At 40.2% G+C, this 23,456-nt stretch overlaps 1 protein-coding gene across 5 annotated transcripts in view; it reads right to left on the bottom strand.

Moving 5' to 3' along the window:
* NELL1 (neural EGFL like 1) overlaps window positions 1-23,456 on the bottom strand; it is a 363,706-nt gene that overhangs the window by 145,187 nt on the left and 195,063 nt on the right. For 4 of the 5 annotated variants that reach the window (XM_053389174.1, XM_053389145.1, XM_053389185.1 and 1 more), the window contains exon 13: window positions 9,036-9,161. The exons of the other annotated variant lie outside the window; for it this stretch is intronic. In XM_053389174.1, coding sequence (XP_053245149.1) covers window positions 9,036-9,161 — 126 coding nt within the window. The remainder of the gene's footprint in view (window positions 1-9,035; window positions 9,162-23,456) is intronic. 5 annotated transcript variants of the gene reach the window in all.

The following is a 23,456-nucleotide window of genomic DNA, read 5'->3' as shown; positions in this document are numbered from 1 at the left end:
CATCAAACTAGGAGCTACTGTTGTTCGTCGCTATGTTTTTCACCAGGCTTCCTCAACCTCAGCCCTCCAGATGTTTTGAGACTACAATTCCCATCATCTCTAACCACTGGTCCTGCTAGTGAGGGATCATGGAAGTTGTAGGCGAAAAACATCTGGAGGGCCAAGGTTGAGGAAGCCTTTTTTTCACAATGGGTTGTTTCTCCTCTGTTGGGAGCTTTCCTCTTCAAACAGGAGCTTGCACATTAAAAAAAAATCAAATACCACAAAAATCCAGTACACCACTAAGACACAATTACAGAATGTCCAGCAAAGACCACCTTGCTCATCCGTGGTCCAGCAGACTCCGTTTCATTTCTGTATCAATCTAAGGATGCTCAGAAACATGTACTTGAAACAACAGTACAGTAATTGAAACTCAAGAGTCAATAATGGTTAAAAAATCATTAGGTTTGCCTCAGTCAATACACTATCTATGAAATATTCAGCCCACACATATACACAAAAATGAAATTATAAGCAATATACTTTGATTCATAAAAAGTTTTGAAATATGCTTTCATTAAAAATAGAACTACAGTCTGAAAGCACTTACTACCCTGTATATACCACATACAGTATCTTCCTATGAGTGCTGTTCCAAAACCCCTTGAAGTAGAAGCAAAGGCATTCACTAAATTCAACAGGTACCATAGTAAATCTGCAGCATACAATAACAATGCTGGGGGATTTTCTTGTGCTGTGGGAAAAGAATGCCTTTAGATTAACAATCCCTGTGCTCCAAAAATGTATGAATTTTAAACTCTACTGAAATTAAAGTCTTGACCCAGGCTTAAAATTACCTCATTCTACAATCAATTACACCCTAAATTTCTTATGTTAGTATGTAAATGGTAACAAGTTTCAAACTGTTTATACCAGGCATTGGCAAACTCGGCCCTCCAGATGCTTTGGGACTACAACTCCCATCATCCCTAGCTAACAGGACCAGCGGTCAGGGATGTTGGGAATTGTAGTCCCAAAACATCTGGAGGGCCAAGTTTACCTATGCCCGGTTTATACAGTTTCTTGCTTTCTTCAGACATCTAACAAGACAATCCATTTTCCTTGCATAGTTCCAGGAAACACTTGAAAGGTTCACCCATCACTACGAATCAAGTCTTGCTGTGGGGAAGAAAGCCTCTCTAGTCATTCTCCTAATTGTGCAAACCTCACATAATATGTAGCTACTTTCCCTAGACTAATCAAAATCCATGGAGTGATAAACCAATTTATATCTAATCAATTTCACAACTTTTTTGTCAAGGAATTATATGAATAAACTGTAGTTATGCATTCAAATAAATTTTCTGCTTGGGCAAAACTTCCAACTAATTTTGAGTAATGATCAACAGAATCAACAGAATTTTCAATTCAACAAGTCAAATTTCACAGTGGAATTCCACACATGGTAGATCAGAAAGCACGAACATACCACAAAGAGCCTACTAGATATTATAACAAGTTAGAAGTGTTACCAGACTCTCTGAACACCATACAGTTTTTTTGTTCAGGGCATGGATAAAAAAGGAAGCAAACATTTAAAGCAATATTACACTTCCGGGGCAGGTACCATTGTGACTCCAGTTGTCACTTACAGTTCCCAGCTAACACTACACCAGCAACTCATCAATCAGGCCCGTCGTAACCATTGGGTCTAGTGGCGCAAGGCGCCAGAGCGCTGGGTTCTGAGGGGCGCAGAGCACTGGAGTCTGGGCCCAAGCGTTTGAGTCTGGAGCAGAGCTGAGTTCACCCCCGAACTCACGCAGAGCTGCCCAAAGCAGAAGAGCTCCGCATTCTTAGGGGTGCCAGGCACCCACTGCTGAAACCGCTGTGCTCCCCAGCTGTGGGGAGGAACAGCGCGAGCCGCCAGCACGTCCCCTTCCCTGCTTTGCCTTTCCTGCTTTGCCTTGCCATCCTGGAAGCTGGAGATTCTATGCTGCAATTGGGTGTTAGTGTATTGGATGTGGCAAAGGCTGTTGTTGATTGGCTCAGTCTGTGTCATTTGGGCGTTTGTTTTGCTGCTGCTTGCAGGGGTCGACATGTGCCTCTTAATAAGGAGTAATAAAGAGGTGGGTTTGTCTGAGAAAAAATGCCAGTTAAACAACTATTACACTGGCAAATAGCCCCTTTGGGGGCAAAGCACTAGAAAGGGTGGCAACAGTGCAGGTTCAGGCTTGCTTGGAGGCAACTTGGATACGTTCTAGTCTGGCTTCAGGGCTGGCCATGCCACTGAACCTGCTTTAGTAGCCATGGTTGATGACAGTTGTTGGGAGAAAGATAGGTGGAATGTGACCCTGCTTGTTCCCCTTGATTGACTGGCAGTTTTCAGTACCATGGTATCCTTTTGGAGCATCTCAGGGAGGTGGGGGTTGGGAACCCTGTGCTTCAGTGGCTCCTACCTCCAGGGCCATTTCTAGAAAGTAGTTATGGGAGGCTGAGCACCATGGGAGTTGTCCTGTTGTGCTCAGCAGGGTTTCATCTTGTTCACTAAAGCAGTGGGTGGCAGCAGCAGTGTAAGTTACCAACACCTGAAAAGAACTGTGATTTTTTTCTGGGTGGGTGGAGGGAAATAGTTTATTGTTATGAAAAAGTAACCCTTCAAAATTAATAATTTGGAAATGAGTCACTAGGTGCAGACCAGTACTCTAGCAGTTTTTACTTCTGGGTATAGTCCTTTAAATATCTCCACAATACTTCTCTGCTGATGATGGAATCATAGATCATGATCTTTTGGTAATACAGTATACAAATACAGTAATCAAAATTTATTTGCTTAACCCATCAATCACCTAAATGGCACCACCTGACCTTAGTACGCCACTGAGTATGGCACACTCCTGATTCCTCTTTGGGAAGGGGCAAAAGTGTGCGTCGCCACCCCTTCCTGCAGGTATATTGTTCAACAACTCAACAACTTTGGGGGGGGCGCCGGGCAGAACTTTGCACCATGGCGCTGCATATGCTAAGGATGGCCCTGTCATCAATTATCTACAGCCCATCCTTGACAATTATATTTACCTGTCATAGCCTCAAGTTGTAGGCCTGTCTCTGCTTATAGACAGCACACTAATCTAAAACAGCTGCTCATCAGCAATGATGAGCCAGATAACAAAGATACATAGAGACCATACCTTGCAACAAACTCAGATGCCAACTCTGACAACATTATTAAAGGTAAAGGGACCCCTGACCATTAGGTCCAGTTGCGGACGACTCTGGGGTTGCGGTGCTCATCTCGCTTTATTGGCCGAGGGAGTCGGCATACAGCTTCTGGGTCACGTGGCCAGCATGACTAAGCCACTTCTGGCAAACCAGAGCAGCGCACGGAAACGCCGTTTACCTTCCCGCCGGAGCGGTACCTATTTATCTACTTGCACTTGACGTGCTTTTGAACTGCTAGGTTAGCAGGACCTAATATCAACCACAATAAGAAACTTATTGCTTGTGTTCCAACATCTGCTCATGTTCCAACATCTTCTAGAAATTCTCTTTTGCTTTCCACATGCAACAAACAGTTAAATCGCTATGCGAAAAAATAAATGGGCACAAATCTAACATCAGAAATGGCACCATTCAAAACCCATTTTGGTCTGAAAGACATTTTCAAAAAGAGCTGGATCTGGCTTGATAGTTTTATACTGTACTTTTTCTTTTACCATTTATTGATAGCCACATACAATACAATGTGAGCAGTTATATTTCTTCAGAAGCAAGAAGAGAAATTTGTATAAATGCCAAATAAAAAATGGTGACAGAAAAGCTATTAAGTTCAATTATCTCTATGCACTATAAATAATAACAGCAATAACATGCATGCTGTCCAAAAATAACATTTGAATTGCAGAAGCTGTTTCTTAAATAAAACATTCCAATGACAAATCTATACTTCTCCAGAATGAAATGGACTAGCCTAAATGGTACATCATGAAAATAATCTACTATACCCTATCTACAAATTTTCTTTTTCCTTCCAATATGTATTTCACATATTGAGACTGTAAACCTTGAGGAAAGAATAAGTAACACAAACAAAACAAGCCAAAATTAAGATAGACAGGTTGTTTGGAATGATTCACATATTTCCCTCTAGCAATTCAGTCACACAATTCCCAACTGTGAGGCATGGCCCTGTATTGCAGTGCCTCTGATATGAACATAGGGAATCAGAAATGTACATGGAGTTGCATGCACATAGGACCTTATCTGTTCTCTTTTTTATGAGTACAGGAATGCTAATAAGATCCCTGAGCATATCTGTGGAACTTTTTCTCAAAGGAAAGAACAAAAAGAATATGTGTGCACAGAATCTGGAATGTGTTCATGTTACACACAAATACTTTAGACTTTAAGGGGTAATGTATTCCCGCCCCCCAACACAGTAGCTTTAGGTGTCATATAGTGATTCTTTAAGCAAATAAATAAAAACTGCACTAAAACTAGGAGCCACAAATGCTAACACAAAACTACTAAATGTCTTGCTACCAATCCATTAGGCTGGATTCTTGTGAGAATTGTAAGCAGCAAAAGAAAATGCATTAGTACTGTTAGGTTACCTTTTGCATTACAGCTGGTGGAAGACTTACTAGAGTGCTGTGTCATGATGTATCAGGTGTGCATAACAATACAAAAACCAGTGCCATATACACTCTATTGGATATTTTTTTTAAAAGGTCATGAGAATGAGTTTGCGGACTCTTGCACAAGAATTTAAGAAAACAGAGGATTTTTTATTGGATTTGCAATTACATTTCACACTCAGTGCTCTTCCCCTAAAATAGTAACAGTTGTTTCTGTGAAAGAGAGTAACAACTTTGGATACAGCTAATGAGTTTCTGAAAATTTCATTCTTGTTGCATTATTGCAGCCTACTATTGTAGAATAAAACCACCACATGCAAGACATTTAATACTTTAATAAAAGTGCTTACCTAGAAGAGTTTATTTGCCTTTTTCTGCTGTAGGATGAGAACACCTTTGGGTCTGTAATTATGCACAAACCTAGTTCCAGTGTTGAGGAAGTCAGGCTTTAGACTACTTTAAAAAAATGTTTTAGGATGCCTTATACATTTTTCCACTTAAATGCTTACTCAGCTCTTCTTTTAAAAAGCAAACAATTCACTGCTCTGAGTAGGGAGATGGGAAGTGGCTTTGGGGTTCTCAAAAGGACCAACAGTCAGCACCCTGTACAGTCCGCTGGGGAGAGGAAAGGGATAAATGAGAGCTGCTAAAGAAGGTGTCTAAAAGATATTTTTGTTAAAATTATATAATTTAGTTTTGCTTGGTAAGTAAAATGTGTGTAAAATCGCATAGACATCATTAAAAATGAATGCCAAATACTTGCAGTTACATTATATATTAATATTATTTTTATTCATTATTATTATCATTATCATTTTCAGAAGGTAAAATTAAAATTCTTTGGTTTTCCAAAAGCAGTTTATCTGCTTCTTCAGCAAACGTAGATTACCAAGCTAAATGTTGTCCAGTAATAGATTTGACTTCCTTACATGCAAAAACATACTTTTAAGGTCCTTCACCAAATTAATTTGCAAAAATTAAGTTTCAGCCCCTAAAATGGTCTATGATCTACCTGTTTTCAGCAGAAGCAATCTGTGCAGACTATTTTTGGAATTTGAAATTGAAAAATTCAGTGTGCCCTAAACAGGAAGGTTGTATGCAACCTGAAGGCTGAATAGAGTCAGATGCACAGGCTGAGTTGAACTAAGGCCACTTTATTTAAGTTTAAACCAATGAAAACACCTGCAGAGGGAAACAACTATCAGTTGGGAGCAAACTCTAAGGTAAAACTGCAGGCACTAAGCAACCAAACCCCTGTGTAGCATTCACGCGAGCTCTCCGCTCCCCCAACCAGTCCTCCAAGCTTCGGCAAGACCTGGCAGGGAGAGGGATAGGCAGGCAAAGGGGTTGCAAAACATGAACCAAACACTAGTAAGCTGCCACCACCTCCTTTTCCGGGAACAGTCCCCAGAAGGGATCCAAGGAGGAGGATCACCTTTCCTTATTTACTGGACTGCCCCACTCTATGTCACTTTACCGTGACACAGACAGAAAGCCAACAGGTAAACTGGTAGGCGATTACGGGGTCAGGCACTGGTTCAGCTTCCCGGCAAAAGGCACAAAATACAAGAAAGGCAAAAGTCCTTTTCCAAATTTATTGAAAAAAGGTCATTCAGAAAGCAAAAGCTTGCACTACACCCTGTCTGAAGGAAATGGAGGTAGGGCTGTACCAGCTAACACTTTCCGTGGGCTATGCTGTGAAGGTGTGTAGGTAGGTCTTGCTGTATCACATAGACACACAACCGCCCAAGGCCCCATAGTCCCAGGTGGATGGGCTATCCCATCCCAGGACTCCACCACACAGATTGCAAGCCTCAGGGCCAGCCCATCACCCTGAAAGGTGCCTAAACAGGTCACCTGGCTGAAACTCAATTGTTCCCTCTTTCTGCACCAAACCACCACAAAGGGGATACATCTCTACTTAGTAATGCTTTTTCCCAACTGAGAACAGTGGATAAATACATACCCACAATGAATTTCTTAAATTACACTGCAGTCTTAGGTGAATTATAATCAATTGCATTCTGACAAAACACAAAGGACTCAATTAGAAAATTTCGGTCTTTTCCAAATTAGAGAAAATGTACATACTTGAAACTAAGAAAAGCCTTTATTGTGTGATCAGGTTGAGACAAACTGAGAACATATCAGTTTGAATAAATAGCCCTTTCCCACTATACAAAGACAGTTCACAAAAGCATGAAAGGGTTTTAATACCCACTATTGGATCTGTACTGAAAATGCAATTATATAAAGCTTTCAGATGTCTTTGTAGCTCCAGGGAGACCTTTGGCAAATCACTGTTTATTTTTTCACAGACCATTTGTTAAAATTGTGCCAGGTCAGTCTACACTTGTTCTACTCTCCATATGAAACTCATTCTTTTATAGATATGAGAATCTAGAGATTTCTTTATTGCCTACCAAAGACAATCTAGCGAATTCATATAACAGATGCAACAGGGAAATGAAGGTTAGAAGCAATTCACTGTAGCACAAAAGCACACCAAAATACACTTGAATGATGAGCTATAAAATTAATCTCTAAAGACAGATGTAGTTCTTCAAAAATGAAAAGTCAGTAGTAAAAAAAATATTTAGGAATAAAAATAGACTGCATGTACATGAAAGTTCTGATACAACAGAAACACACACACACACACACACACACACACATGTGTATATATTTATATATAATACTTTAAGGATGCCCCTTGTGAAAAGTTATGAAGAAAGCTTAGTTACCCCAAGGGTCAAGGAGTAAAAGTCATAATATAAATTGGTAACTGTTAGGAAGCAGTAGGCAGGAATAAAGAAGCAAGCTTTTGCAATGGGTGAAAGCCATTATGCCTCTCAAATTTATTCTCATAAATGCTGAATACACATTGCAGAGAGGTTGGTCAGATCAGGAAGGAGCTGGGAGGGAATTCAGAGGAGCTGCTTGTTGAGAGGCCAAGTGGGTTGGGATGGACTGTTTTTGGACCTTGGGGCGGGGGGAACAAAGTTACAGATAAGGAGTTCTATCCCAGAGACGGTCTCAGTGCTGTCACCTCCCAGCATTGCTCTTCGACCCCCCCCCCTACATCACCTGGGTATGCTGCACCAGCCTCACCCCTGGCTTCTGTGCTCACTTTGTCCCAAATCTTGGCACCCCCTGCAGCACTGCTGGAGCCCACTGGCTTAAGAAAAGTAGGGAAGGCAATACACAATTTCAGCTTTACAGTACATGCAATCCCCAGAACATAATCCCTGTGCAAGTTGTGAGTTATCTGTACATATCTGTAATCCTGAATAGATCCAAGGTTGTTATATATCCAATTCTTAATCCTCATTCCTTGAAGACACTATGTTTTATGCTTATCTTTTTGTTCCATACCAAGCCCCTGTTTATTCTCTAATACCTTGCCCTATGGATTGTATATATTCAGAACATGACGAATTCCGGAATAATCACTCACATATTGTTTTTTGTATTGACCATATTTCCAGGTGAAAAGAGAGGCAGCCCTTTTAAATGCTAATTTTATTTCACTGCCCCAAAACAAAAGAAATAAAACTTAAAAGTTCTCCAAGCCTTCCTAAGACAACTGTCAGGAGTTATCTTCTCAGGTACTGGCAAGAACAAGGTTTTCTCAAATTCTAGGGGAAATACATATTATTTTTCTTCCTAATCTTCCAACAAACCACCTGCAGATATTAGTTTAAAACACTAATGCTCTCCTAAGACTTCTCATTACTGCTTTTTACTGATAGTTTAAAAATTACTGACTTTTATGTCTAAAGCTATTGTATTTGTTTCATATTGTTCAATTCTTCTTTAAGAATTAAGCAAATATTAACTCAACAATTAACAGGCAAAATTATTCCCTTAATGGCTATTCAAACAAATACTTAGGTCAGTTTTGCAGTATGTGTAAATAAATAATCACATGACATATACTCCATGTGCCAGCCACCTCCATCACAAATGCAAAAAGGCTTCTGTACCCCACACCAGGACCTGGTACCCCATAACAGATTCCTCTGCTCCCATTCTCTACTGGAGGGTGGGGTGAGAAGCAGCAGCAGAAACTGGCTCAGTCCAAGAACTCTCTTCTCCCACTTCCCCGACAGTAAATTTAGCATTTACGAAGAAGAGAAATAACCTGTGTATATACTGAAGAACCATGTAATGAGGTGTCACCACTATAGAAAAGTCTAAACAATTGGATTTTAAATTCTTACCTTTTTATATAAATATAGGAAAACTTTATCCCCCTCTCTCAGAAAACATTTCTTCAACTTTCAAGGATGTATTTTCCCTCAAGGAATAAATCTATTGCCTTCATACAACATGAAGAATATTTCATTCCTTCCAAATGAACACCATTGGATATTAACAAAGTCTCATGGTGTTACTGCGATCATATTAAGAGCTTACCTGTACATGAGAAATCATCAACGCGGATATATCCTGGGACACAATCACAGCGATATGATCCAGGTAGGTTAACACACACTGTGTTGGCATGACAATAATGCATCTTAGCAGCACACTCATCAATATCTGAGGGGGAAAAAACACCCCATGAGATTGCATTCAGCTGCACAGTTGCACATCTTCAGCAATACAACACTGAAATATGAAAGAACTATATAAAAATATCCAACATATATCCACAAAAAGCAGAACATTTACCATTCTGCCATTAACTTTGTAGGCATTCCTCCTGACCACCACTCCTAAAAGTAATTACTCATCAATTGGAGTATTCCAAAATTGTGAAGCGTTAAAGAGAAAGGTTAAATTAGTCAATTACAAATTAGACATGTATTCTTTCAGCACATTGATTTCAATAAAAGGCCTGTGAACTTATTTCCTCAAGAAGTTGATATTTAACATCACCTTTTATAAGGTTGGCCTACTTTGGAGGACAGCCTTCGGGACAAGTAGCCTGAGTAATAACCTGAGTTAGTACAATTAGTACTTTTTATGTTTCTGCAAACTACTTCTCCATTTTTAATGAATAATCTCTTTCAGAACATGAATGATTGGAGGAAATGTAGCTCGAGTATGCTGGGGAAACCCTTTCCCACTATGGCCCTAGCTCTATTCTGCCAGAGGAGAGATTACTTTCTGTATCATAGATGTGGCCTCTTGCTAGATCCATCCAGTCAAGCTGTGAAAGCATTGTGACCCAAGACACTTATGAAGGCAGATGGCACTTTCTTGATACACCTGGTTATATGTGTAGGTAGAATAGAGACACCAAAACAATGCAGCTAGAACCCAAGCCAGCTCTCTAATCAAGCCTCAAAACCTGCAAACTGCTTCCCCCTTCAGTTCCTTTTGAAACACACTAGATTCAGACAAAACTATCAAATAGCTTCTGTCCCAGTTCCAATCTGGGTGGATGCACATGATTCACATGCTAGATACTCATCACTCCCCATTAAGCACTTACTTATTCACCATTATTTATCAGACAATACAAAATCCCAGAAAGCTTTATGGTACACAACAAAACAACATGCCTGTAACAGTACAGTATCATTCTGAGTTGTCAAATAAATTTCACTTACATCAAAATATGAGAAAACCATTAAGAATCCTCATCAGACAAAATGTTGTCTGGATTGATTCTTATATCAGCGGAAGGACTCTAGAAAAAAATCCAAGGGGAGTATTACTTATCCCTCTTATCAGTCATATGCCCTACGTCTCATTCCAAATATAATAGGTTTTGCAGCAAACAGAATACAAAGTCTCCCTTTTCTTAATAATATGCACACGTGACCTCATTCAAATTACTGAAGAAGATAAAGTTGCCAAAGTTGGGAGTAGGTATGATATAGTCTAGAAAGGCTGCAGAGCATTGCTACAATTATGGGGGAAATTCTATTATTCACAGGTGTTTTTCTTCTTCTCTTGGATCCCTTTCCCATAGGTACCTTAAAGCATATTGTGGATAGACCGGCTCCTACTATTCTCCTTTGATCTGCTCACCCCATCAGGGACAAAACTGTTATGTGCAAGGTGCACCATCTGCCTCTGTTTTATTTCAGTTACACTTGGGGCAGGTTTGGACAGGTGGCGATGAAGCTTAAGAACCCCTGCATTAGGATTTACCTAAAGGCAATATTTGGGATGCAGATGGCTTTTGCTTTAAAAATGAGTTTATTGTCCAGCTGTGCTTGATCTTCCTGGTACATAAACTGCATTTGCATGAGTCATTTCAGTTTTACATTTCTTATTATTCCAGTATCGGTGTTAAGGAAATACTGTCCTCTTACCTTTTTCTAGTTGGTTGGAGTGAATACAGATATCCCTGAAAGTCTGACAGAGTTCATGTGAGTATGAATAGGTAAAACAAGGACAACAGAACTAGCTTCATTGTTCTTTGTTCTACTACATGTCAGTAGAAATGATGAAAGGGGCTTTGCCTCCATGCTGATGCAATCCTGTATAAGTGTGCTGAGTGCCAAGTAGACCAGCTGTCATGAGCACTACTATCCTATAGACATCAATACAGTAAGTAGGAAGCTTGAGCAACTAACGAAATAACTTTGCACTGGTCACCAAGCAGCTGTCAACTGACAGGGACTTTTGATCAGTGAGTGGTCTGGACTGAATCTGAAATGATGGCTTGAAGGCAAAAGATGGGATACAAATACCTTGAGCGATCAAGTCCCCTTGCTTTTGCTATTTCTGAATGATAATCCCCTTGAAAAATGGGGGGACTGTCAAAGCCTGAAAGACAAATGGCAAGGAAAAAGAGTCACTCTCTCTATCAAACCATAGTGCTCTGCAGCCATATGAGGCACACTTGCCTTTAAGTATAGGCTTGCACTTCTTTGCTTGCTATCTTTTAAAAAACAATGCAGGCTTTTATTTCATTCCTTTGAAAGGGCTTTGTTTAATCATGTATAATACTGAATCATAAATGTAAAGGAAGAGAGATAGGAAATATGTCAGAACTAGTAAGATATCCATCTAAAAATTAACCTGACAAGGTTCCATGTTTGTCTGAAGCTTCAACAATGAATTTGAAAGACATGAGCCATGTCAGTAAAAAGGGGGGAGTGCTGAAAAAACATTGAATGTTATGGATTTAACTAGCATCTTCTTTTAGTAAAAAAGGGAAAGTTTCTTAGTTTATTTTTATTCATAAAATATTCACATACCACTATTCATTAAAAATATCAGTGAAATTTACATTAAACTTTTGATAGCAATAAGGGTAAAAATCTACAGCTTTGAATAGTTTCTGTGTGGCATTGTCTTCCTTTATTTATGTACACCTCTGATTTCAAATGAGGTCCACTGCCATGGAAGCATGTATGACATTCTCTTCTAGCTCCTTGCAGCTGCTAACTCCCATCTCAGGTTCCACGCTTTCCTCCCTACAGGAATGGGGCAGAAAGAGCTACAGGCAAATTTACAGGCTGCTTAAAGGTAAAAAATGGTGGTCCATAAAAGTAGCCTTTTGTCAATATGTAGGCTTTTTTGCCCGCTGGATTTTGGTGACATAGTCCAGGCTATCAGCAGTCAGCACCATTCTATCCAAGCCACTGAAGCACCCTGGGATGGAGAAGAGCAAGGCAGCTACATCAGTGTAGTGCAGACAAACAAGCAGGAGCACTGGATTGGCTCTGCTGGTGCCACTGCACCAACCTCCCACTTTCCATTCTGGTATGCTGCAATGACTCAGCCAGAAGGAGGTCAGGTGAGTAGCACAACCCCACCATACTGTGGGGCAGAATGAGATGCAGACAAATACAGTGAATGGCTAGTACTAACGGTGGCAACCTGCTGAAGCAATTCTTCCACTGAGCTGCAGGTGCCCATTCTTAAAAAAAAATGTGCAGAATCTGAAGCATGGTTACTATAATGCAAGTTCCATTGACCTTGGCAAGGAAGTATTGGGCTAAATGGAATACAATGGTATAAATCAACGTTTCCCAAACATGGGTCTCCAGCTGTTTTTGGACTACAACCCCCATCATCCCTAGCCAGCAGGACCAGTGGTCAGGGGTTATGGGAACAGTTGTGCAAAAACAGTGGTCTAAAACCATTTGCTGCTTGGATCTAAAATTTTCAGCTTCAGTTCTTCACACATTCTTCTCTTTCATCATCATGCCCTTTCAATGGTATTTTATCATTGGCTCTTTGGGTGAACTGTTTCCAGGTCTAAGAAACAGGTCAGTTATCTGTGTTGGATGGGGTTGCTAGTATGGGTTGAATGTGCTCAAGAATCCCTATCTGTCACGGAATGCCCAACTGGTTTCAGTGGCTAGGAATGCCTGCTTCTGCCTGCTTCAACAGAGGTGACAACTAAGGTATAAGGTTCCTGGTTTGGGATAGTTTAGTTATGACAGTCCGAGAATTAGTAACCTCTACAACAGATTCCTGCAGTGCACTTTATATAGAGATTGGCTGGTTTAGAATGGGGTTCACCAACCAAGCATCTGGGTGCCATGATGCCTGGAAAGTCCCTCATCATATAACCCACTTTAAAACAGCTGCATTAGTTGCCAGTTCTTTTCCAAGTCCAGTTCAATGAACTCACAATAGTGTTTAAAGCCCTAAACAACTTAGGCCCCAAATATCTGAAAGACCATCTTCTTCCAACTCAGGTGTTAATATCAGCTTTCGACGTTTATCTTCTGTCTATCAAGATCAGGGCTTCAAGTGTGGTGGCACCAGCCCTCTGGAACGCACTTCCCATGAACATGAGGCGGCATCTATTTGGGTGCTTGCTTGAAACTGAGCTCTTTAAACAGGCTTTCCAAGAGGGGTGATCCAGCTATGTTGATATCTGACTCACTTTTTTTTAATAAATTTTGTGAATGTAATTTAATTGTTGATTTTGTATAGAATTGGTTTCCAAATAAATAAATAAAAGTATAACTTTTAAAACAAACATCATTTCCTTGCCCCAATACTTTCTGCTAGTAAAATAATTTTGCTAAGGTATGTTCAGATCAAAGGATATAAAGTAATGGTTGCTATTTCATTTATCTATAAAAATACACAAGTTTAAATGCCCAGGATTTTTTTTAAAAAACTGCAACATTGTAACAGCACTATCCATAAACCACAATGTGGTACACATCACTTTGGCTATAATGGAACTCAAATTGTGATTCATGTGAGTAGATTGCTTGTCGCATTTGAAATATTAGAGCTTGTCTTCTGGTGGTCTTTTGAGGTGATAAAAATACATGATTTATGTCTTTCCCTGCAATGGTGATGTAGTTTGCTTTTCTTATAAAAAATGTTCTACTTATGGTCTTTAAAATGAAACTTGACACAGCATAATGATCCTTCACATATCACTAACTTCCATCTGCATAAGCTAGTTTGCTGTAATGACAAGGAGTCACTGGGGCTAAAGCTTTTCAGTGAGAATCACTGCATCACAGTACATAGCTTAGTATGGCATAGTAGATGACAGCATTCATCTGATGTGGACGTACTTCATTAATATTTGCATTCTGGCAGCTTTCATTCTCTTGACATTTTGTTCTTTACTGCAACAATAACTGGAAACCAGCCATCCAAAGAGAGCTATATTCCCCATGCATCTGAAATACTATAAGGCCAGTTCAAACAACCATGTTTATCGCAGGATAACTGAATGAAATGGCTATCATGTCTCTGCTGTCACAGACGGCCTTATCAGCACATCAATGAAAGTATGCTTATCAAGTGTTCAGCTTATCATTTGATAGCTATCACTCACACAAACCTGACCTTCCCATAAAAAAAGGAAGCAGATGTTAACAGAAATAGAAAGACAATACTGGAGCATCAGTATTCAGTGTTGCAAGCTGGCATAGCTCCACTGATCTATTGGGAAGCTCATACTGTCTGTTAATTTCTTTCATCTTGTCAGATATCAATAAAAAGGGCCATTACAGAAGGCAATGAGTGTTGAACACTGCAGGTACCCAAAACAACACCTTTTAGTTCCAGCAGTAGCTAAGTCACTTGAAGTACTAGGTGCTTCAGCCGAAGGCTTCTTCCTTCTTGCCAGTCATCACCTAATGCCCTTCTAAGTATCTGAAATTCTGGGCTGCCCAGGCAGCACTTCAATAAGCAGAGTGCTGTGCTTTCACAGCCAAACCATGGTCTCTACTTCCCAATCATGGATGCTTCCCATTTCCCTTTTCAGACTCCTTGACTGTGACATCAGCTCAGTATCAGTTGCTGTATCTGGGATGGCCTTCCTGATTACTGACTGTGGCCATCATCTTCACAATTCTCTACCTTATTGGCTGCCATGGGGCTTGCACGGGGCTTTAAATCACTTGAGGCTTCAGGTCTACCACTCATCACCTGATAGTAGAGCCAAAGCCTGATTTTCCATTGCCAGTGAACAATTGGGAGCACAGTTTAAGGTTCCTGATTACGCATTGACAGCTTTGTCTTTACCTGCCCCACACCAGATGTCACAGGTGTCAGGTAGGTGAGCATGCTTTGAGGAAAATCTGAATCATTGATGGGCGAAGGATGGCCTGCAGGTTAGTGGTTTCCCACCCCACCCCTGCCCTGGTCCCTTTGTCTCCTAAGACCCACCCAAGTCAGGTAACCAAAGATGCTCTGCAAGGTCTTATACCTCTTTTCTGAAAGGAACTGTACACATACTCTGAAATCCAAGACTCTGCTCAAAGAGGTTAAAGGTAAATAGTTAAGTAAGATTATCTCTCTTTTATTATATTGAAGTGCATGATTCTTTCTTTTCCTAAAGAAACTTTGGATATACTTTGACATTTGAGTTCTTTGGTCAGAAAGGACATTTCTCCGGAATTTGTCATTAAAATATTCCCCATGCACTAAGACTGTATAGTCATTAAGCTATTGACCACATTCTAAAGATCCTTCCCAAGCTTCTTTAGGTTTTGAAAGTAAATCTAAATTTCATTCTCCCCCCCACCTCCCATGGCTAGGCTTGAGGGAAGATCTATGTCAGTAAGGCTTAGAACATCTTCACCCAACTTGCTGAACAGTTTAGGGGTTTTCAGTCATTTCAACCAAACCAGGATAGTACTTTTCAGGGGAACCCTTACAAAATGGGGGTACACCAATACCCCCAACAGGTATTGTTGTATATATATACTTCCCAACAGTTTTCTGAAAGAAAAAGAGTGGCTGCTCTGACAGTTAGAGGACCTCTTCTTGCAACGGACAGGTGGAAGTTCTGCTCTAGCTATAAGGCTGCATAGGAGCTTTATTTCAGGCACTGGGAAACTTTGGTATGTCTAGTACCTCAGTATTGCCTCAAAATGCAATTTCCCTGAGAAAATTAAAATATCCACTTGACTGAGAGAAATCTTACACAAAGCCCAGAAATGACATATTATTGGCAGGATGTAAGACAGAGTCCCAGGGTCTGGGAAAATAGCATGCTTAGAAATTGAGCTAAAACAACCACCAAGAATTACAGAAGCAAAGGGGCAGGGCTTTTAAAGGAAAGAAGACAGAGCAGGCATAAGGGAAGAAGTGGTGCGGCAAAGATTAAGAGAGACTGGAGGTGGGGGGAAATCTCACAATGGTCTTATGGATAAGAAAGATTTCTGTCATCAGAAATATTAAAAAGAATAAACTGTGGAGGTGAAGCAAGTGTAGTCCAGTTCAGCAGAACAAGGAAGAAGGAGGCTGAATTTCATATGTGCGGCACGTTAAGTCAAATCTGAAGTTGAAGCTCTTTGCTTATTCAATATTTATGTATGAACACCTCTTTCTTTAAAAGGCTCTTAGCAATAGACAGAGATATACAAAATCAAGTAATTAACATTTGTTGGAATTCAGCTATTTAAAAAATATCAAGAAATAAATATACACTTCACATTCTCAACAGAAAGGAGATTTTCTTAACCCAGAGTGAATAGCTGCAGAATTTTGATAAATGCATTAATGGAAAACATGCCACTTTTACTTAAACTAGGATACTTGATAATATATTCATAAGGCATCTGACAGTCTGAAACAAATTATTTTTCAAACACATTTAGAATTTGCATATATGATAATGCTGTTTAGTAAACAGAGTGTGTAAACAATATGAAAACCTTAGAAAAGGGTATTTAAGAAGAGCAGTTTCTGCCTTATGGCAGAATCTCAGTCTGACTCATACATTCTACATCAACAAGGGATGCAGTTGCTTCTCACTTCAGCTGCCCTTCCTGCTTTCCCAAATCCTTTGCCACAACCATCACCCACTTGCCCTTTCCTGCCCCCACTGCTGCTGGTCCCTCCTACAAACACGGCAAGCCTCGGATCACTGAAGCAGACAGTGGAGGAGAAGAAGAAGGAGCAGAACTTAAGCCAAAGTGACACCGTCTGCCCTGCAGCTGCAACGGCACCCAAAGCCCAGAATAAGAGCTTCAGAAGCAATCTTAGTGAACTGGTAACATACCTGAATAAGAGTCTGGTTTTAGTAACAGACCAAGTGATATTGGCTGAGGAAATGCCCTGAGGCTGCTCTCAACAACAGTCTCCTTACAGAAAAGTTAGCTTTGTCAAACCCAATGGAGACTCAGGACATCAAGCCTGAGCTTCCACAGCCGCTGCCCTCCATGAACCACCATTGGCAGAACTGGCAGCAACACCAGCAAATATATTCTTTGCTTACAATAATACTTTATTCTCTTGTTAATTACAATGTTTTAAATGTGCATTTTATATTTTACTTCCCTTTTTTAGTCAACTTTGCTGCATTAAATGTAGATTCTGTAGTTGACCTCCTTTGTAATGCCTTATTTTGAAATCTTGAAGGTAATATTTTAGTTTCCTGTTAATTATGTTATTTTTAATATATACTTTAACTTTTACTGTCTTGAGTAATGTTTTATTCTGGGTTGTTTTATTTGATGTTTTAATGTGGGTTGAGATTTGAGATTTTTTCCCTTAAAAATATGAATCAGTATAGAAATGAAATTAATGATGATATTAATAATAATAATAACTCACTAGGTCCAATGACTAACATCTGACATGTCCGTTATATGGCAAATGTTGAAGACATACCACTTTACTTTGGCTTCTGACATTTGAGATGTATATTCTTAAGACCCACCTTATTATGTGACTATAAATTGTTTTGAGCTCTTTGTAATATTGTGTTTTAATTGATATAACCAACCCTGGGGCCTTAGGGCGAAGGGCAGAGAATTAACAACCACAACAATTGGTTTTCCATTGATACAGGCAACTATCCTCAAACTTTCCTTTTTATCCAATTTCATCTGGTTTATTTTCTGCTGGTGAAAATATTGGCAGCTGGATGTACAAACTTTTGCAGCTTAGGAAAGTTGGAGAAAAGTAGCAGAGCGCACATTGTAAGATGTATCAAAGCATGGTTGTCTGTCACCACTGTAGTACTCACAATGGGATATGCATTCTGATACACAATCTTATCCACAAGTAGTGAACATAAGAAGTACCCTGCTGGAACAAGCCAAAGGACCATCTATTCCAGCACTCTGTTCTCACAGTGGCCACCAGGTGTCCACAGGAAGTCTGCAAACCAGACCCAAGTACAACTACTCAACCATAACTACGTATAACTAAGTTTGTTACTGGTATGAGCTTTTGTGTGCATGCACACTTCTTCAGATACACTGAAACAGAAGTCACCAGACCCTTATATATAGTGAGAGGGTGTGGAGGGGTATTACTCAGAAGGGTGGTGGGAATGGGTGATTGGCTGATAGCTGTGGTAAACCTGTTGATGACTGTTAACAACTGCAATTGGTCTTACAGGAAAAAGCAAGGGGTGAGATGGCTAAAAATAGCTTTATCATGTATGATGAGATAAGAATCCAATGGTTTCTCTGTCAGTTGGAGAACACTTCAATCTCCCAGGACATTCTATACAAGATCTCAAAGTAGCTGTCTTATTACAAAAAAATAAATAAATCAGAAATAGACAGGAAAGAGAAGTTGCTGAATTGCAACTTTTTACCAAACTTAAAACCATGGAGAGACCTTGTCTGAATAGAGACATTGGATTCTTATCTCATTACAGGTAGGTAGCCATGTTGGTTTGCCGTAGTTGAAACAAAATAAAAAAATTTTGTGAAGAAGTGTGCATGGACACGAAAGCTCATACCAATAACAAACTTAGTTGGTCTCTAAGGTGCTACTGGAAGGAATTTTTTTATTTTGTTTCGACTATGGCAGACCAACACGGCTACCTACCTGTACATGTAACAAGAGCTGGATGGGGCAGCACATGCACTAAATCTACTACGCAATGTAAAGAAGAAGAAGAAAAATTAGTCTTGAAGGCTTGCAGTTGTCAGGACAGTGTGTATGGCATGTGCTTCAATATCCAGCTTGGTCTTCTCTGCCCTCCTCAAACTGAGCTCACACCTCTGCAATGTAGCAGACATGACAGAAACTGTGTCACAGGCAGCAATATTGCTCTTGCAAAATATAGTTTCATACATTAGGCACCCAAGGAACACTGTAGTATCCAAGAGGGGGTGTATAAATATAGAAAGTAAATAAATTATAACACATGTATATTGTATAACATATGCAACATTGCTTTTTCTGATAGATTGTGGTGAAAGCCAACATCTACCTGTACAGACACTAGTCACAAAAGGAGTAGTGATTCATTGTCTTTCCTAAGGTACCAGAGTACGAGACAACACTGAAAAATCCATGGGAATAAAGTGGCTGTATTAGGTTTCATATATTTCTAACATACTCTTTGAGCATCTAGTATGCTTGATGCTTGTAACCATACTGAAACGCCAGTTGTTGTTTTTTCCTGTTCTTATTGAATTATTTATTTTGCTTATATATGTCAGGAACTCTAAGGTATTGCTATGCAATAGTCTGGGGAACTCAAGAGGAGCCACTGATAGAAATTTGGACCACAGACACCTAGGCTCAAATTCCTGCTCAGTTTGAGTTACCATCCCTTAGCCAAATTTACCTTGCATGATTGTAGTGAGGATATAATGGCAAAAGCTCACAATAGTTGCCTTAAGCTCCTTAGAGGAAGGTTAGCATGCAGGTGTCATAAGCTCTACTTCTCCAAGGCAACAATTCAATTAAATAATTATAAAATCACAAGTCATATTGATCTCCAGTGCTATGAATCTTATTAGGTTTATATGGAAATGCATTGGCCAATCTAATCTCATTTTCCTAAGGCCTTTCACAGAAAAATGTTTAGCTCCTCTTCTCCAAAACACTTTTACAGTATTCAGGACTGAAGTAGCTTCAGTAGTATCACAGTTACAGATTCTGCAGTGACACAATCAGATGTGTCTGCTGTCCATGATATTCAAAGGCAGAGACCCTTTAATACATTTCTCTATTGCTTCTTCCTTGAAAGCCTTGAATTAGCTACATATTCTCACCTTTATTTTTGATAAGATATAAGAATTTAAAAAAGCAAGCAAAACATGCACACTCCAAATACCTATACGCATACTGAACATAAACAGTAAGGACACATTGAAAGATGGTCTTGGTGGAATTCCCTTATAAGTTTATTCAAGTCCAATCTTGTGTAGTTCCCTGAAATGTTTTAATACATTTCTGTTTGGGCTGGCTTTTAAGACATGCTCAGTAAGTTTATTTTAGCTTTAATTTTTTTAAAAAATTAAAGGTAAAGGACCTCTGGACAGTTAAGTCCAGTCAAAGGCGACTATGGGATTGCGGCACTCATCTCGCTTTCAGGCAGACGGAGCCAGCGTTTGTCCCCAGACAGCTTTCCAGGTCATGTGGCCAGCATAACTAAACCTCTTCTGGCACAATGGAACACTGTGACTCAAACCAGAGAATATGGAAACACTGTTTACCTTCCTGCTGCAGCGGTACCTATTTACTTGCACTGGCATGCTTTCATACTGCTAGGTTGTCAGGAGCTGGGACAAAGCAACAGAAGCTCACCCCATCCTGGGGATTCAAACTGGCAACCTTCTGATCGGCAAGCCCAAGAGGCTCTGTGGTTTAGACCACAACGCCACCCGTGTCCCCATAGCTTTAATTATATACAGTATAATAGTTGGATATTTTAATTTGTTGGGGAGTTTTTTAAAATTGTTTTTAAACTACTTGCTCATCCCAAACCCTAGGAAGAGCAACAAAAATAAACTGATAACTCTATAATACCTTTCAGATAGATTTCAAGGGATACCTTATTTTAACTTTTTTTGTTCACCTATCTTCTTAAGATATCCAGTACTACACATTAAAATAATTATAGCAATTTCAATGCTTGCTATGGAATTTTTTTCTTTACTAATGGATCAGAAGGAACAATGGAGTATTGTATTCTAAATGAATTATTTGTTCCTAACATAGCTATAGTCAAGAGCAATTATGCTAAAGTACTTATTTCTATCAGCATTTATCAAAACAACACTCACTCTACTGCTTTATTTTTATGTCTAATATTTGTACCCTGCCTTTGGCCCCCTTACATCCTCTATATTGACTAACTTGCTCTTTCAAATCCACACAGACAGAATTTCCAAATGATAAATTTGTTGCTGTATAATTGATGTTGAATCCCTATGTCCTAAGCAATCTTTCATGATAGCATTCTGAAAGACTTGGCCTCTGAAAAATTAAATGAAGATGAAGCCTGTAGTTTGCTTACCTTTCCAAATAAAAGGGCATTCATTGTCCCCAAACAATCACGGCAATTGCATTCCATGGCTATTTCTAATGCATATATACACATGAAAATGAACATGGTGCATTAGAACCCATCTTTATTGACAGAGAAGCCATTGCATTCTCTGCTCTCCAGTTCCCAGCCAGCTCAGAGCTGGTGAAAGGTAGAATAAGTGTGTGGGCATTCTTTGCCCCTGTGCCTGTGTTGGGTAGTTGAAGTTCCAATAACCTGGCAGACAAGCTTCTGCTCCTCTGCCAGAAAGCGGGGGGGGGGGGGGGGGAGAGAAGCCACCATTAACCTCTGTTTCAGAACCTGAAAGAGGCAGAAGCTTTTGTTCTCTTTTCGGATCCAGCAAGCACAGAACTTACTCAAGCCACAAGCTCCCATTCATTTTCAAGGCTTGTGGGTGTGGGGTGGGGAGATAATCTCTCCCTTTCTACAGCTCTAGTGTTGGAAGGAAGCCCAGGCTCACCTCACTCTTTAGAATCTGACTAATCTCACTGGAATTGGAGGTGGAGCTAGAAAAGAAGTTTGATCGAGCTTCTGAGGTTGGAAGTTATAAAAGTGCAGGGGCTGGAACACAGGTTTAGCTTCATTGACTAAGCAAGAGCAAAACCTCAACCTCCTAGTATTCATACCAGATCTGGTGAACATGGAGACCTTATATACAGTTCAAAGAAGCTCACGTTGCACATGCCTCTTCTGTTCTGTGTCTGAAAAAGGCTGTACGCAATTAACATTCAAAGGTGCTGCACAGATCACCGGACTAGGTCACAGATTCAGAATCTTCCTGGTTCAAGATCGATTCTTTTAATACTAGCTTTGTTCTCTGCAATGCTCTGTTTCAGTGTATATTATGAGAATGCATGGAGATGCAGAAATATTATAATTAGAAAAAATACAGAACATGTATACAAGTTGTTAGAGGTGTGAATCAAGTGGTATGGTGCATTATAGCAATTATTCATGCAAAATGAATACTTCACCACTACTCAAGCATAAAATAAAATGACACCTCTATTTCTAGTGGCTACTCTAGCCTCATCAATAGCTGTGTTTGATTAATGCTCCTGTTTTCATCAGCTAAGGGAGTGGGGACAATCCAAATAGCCTTGCCCTATAATCTTCTGTAAAGAGCACAAAGCACCAACCATCTGTAGCAACAGAGCCTTTACACATACAGCTGCTCTCACACAAAAACCTCCAGCTCACACAATCAGGGTTTTGAGGAAGCCTACACATGTACAGCTGTGCATATGATCACATTCTTTTTCACAGACTAGTAGGCAGAGCTACCTGGTGCATCCCTACTCCATGGTCATGACAAACACAAATTATTATTACCCAAATACGTATGATAACAGTTGCGTGTTAAACCGCCCTTGAAATAATTCACAATAGACACAGAATTATGGCTTAAGGTTTTTGGCATAATGTTGGCCACAACATTATTGATTACTGCATGTGAGTGGTTGCTTAGGCATTGGTTCCCAACTAGCTGCACCTGACCTTGGCAGGGCAGCACTGATGCCTGGACTCCGGCAGACATCAATAAGGGAAAACAATCTGGGGAAAATCTGAGCTGGACACCAGTCTCTAACCTCACCCCAAATGCTCCCAGGAACTCTGGTGTGGCCATAGCCCCTTGACAGGGGCTCGGACAAGAGCAAAGCGAGCCCCTGGATTGCTTTAACGAAATACCCTTGCAGCAGCAACTTGGAGGGGCAGGCACAGCCAACCACATCCCCTCCACCAACCAATTGAACCAATGCCTAACCGCCAACCTTACAAAGTTGTGACAATTTGCTACGCAGTAGGCAAAACCCAAAAGGCACCAGCCAACCAGCCTATGGCAAATTCCTACCAGGCCCCTGCTCCAAAGCAGACAACCCCATGACAGGCATAGCAAGGTCAATAAGGACCTTAAATATAGGGAGGGCGGGTGATCCTGTGCACGCAGTGAAAAGAGGAAGCTCAACAACACATGCAGGGATCGGCTGCCAATCATGAGCTCCCTAAGCCAAATTCCTTCCCCAGCAACCAAGGGGCAACCAATCGGGAGTTGAGGCCATCCAATCGTACCCGCCCCAGCAACAGCAGGGCACTTTGGGTGGTCTCACCGCAACACGTGCTCTCCGTGATGGAGGACACGATTTACCAGAAGAGCCATTTTGCTTCTCAAATCACAGCGCTGAATTCCTTAGGCATAACCA

Source organism: Podarcis raffonei, chromosome 1 (genome assembly GCF_027172205.1).
Source record: "Podarcis raffonei isolate rPodRaf1 chromosome 1, rPodRaf1.pri, whole genome shotgun sequence".
Taxonomy (NCBI): domain Eukaryota; kingdom Metazoa; phylum Chordata; class Lepidosauria; order Squamata; family Lacertidae; genus Podarcis; species Podarcis raffonei.
This window is presented reverse-complemented; position numbering and strand designations above follow the sequence as displayed.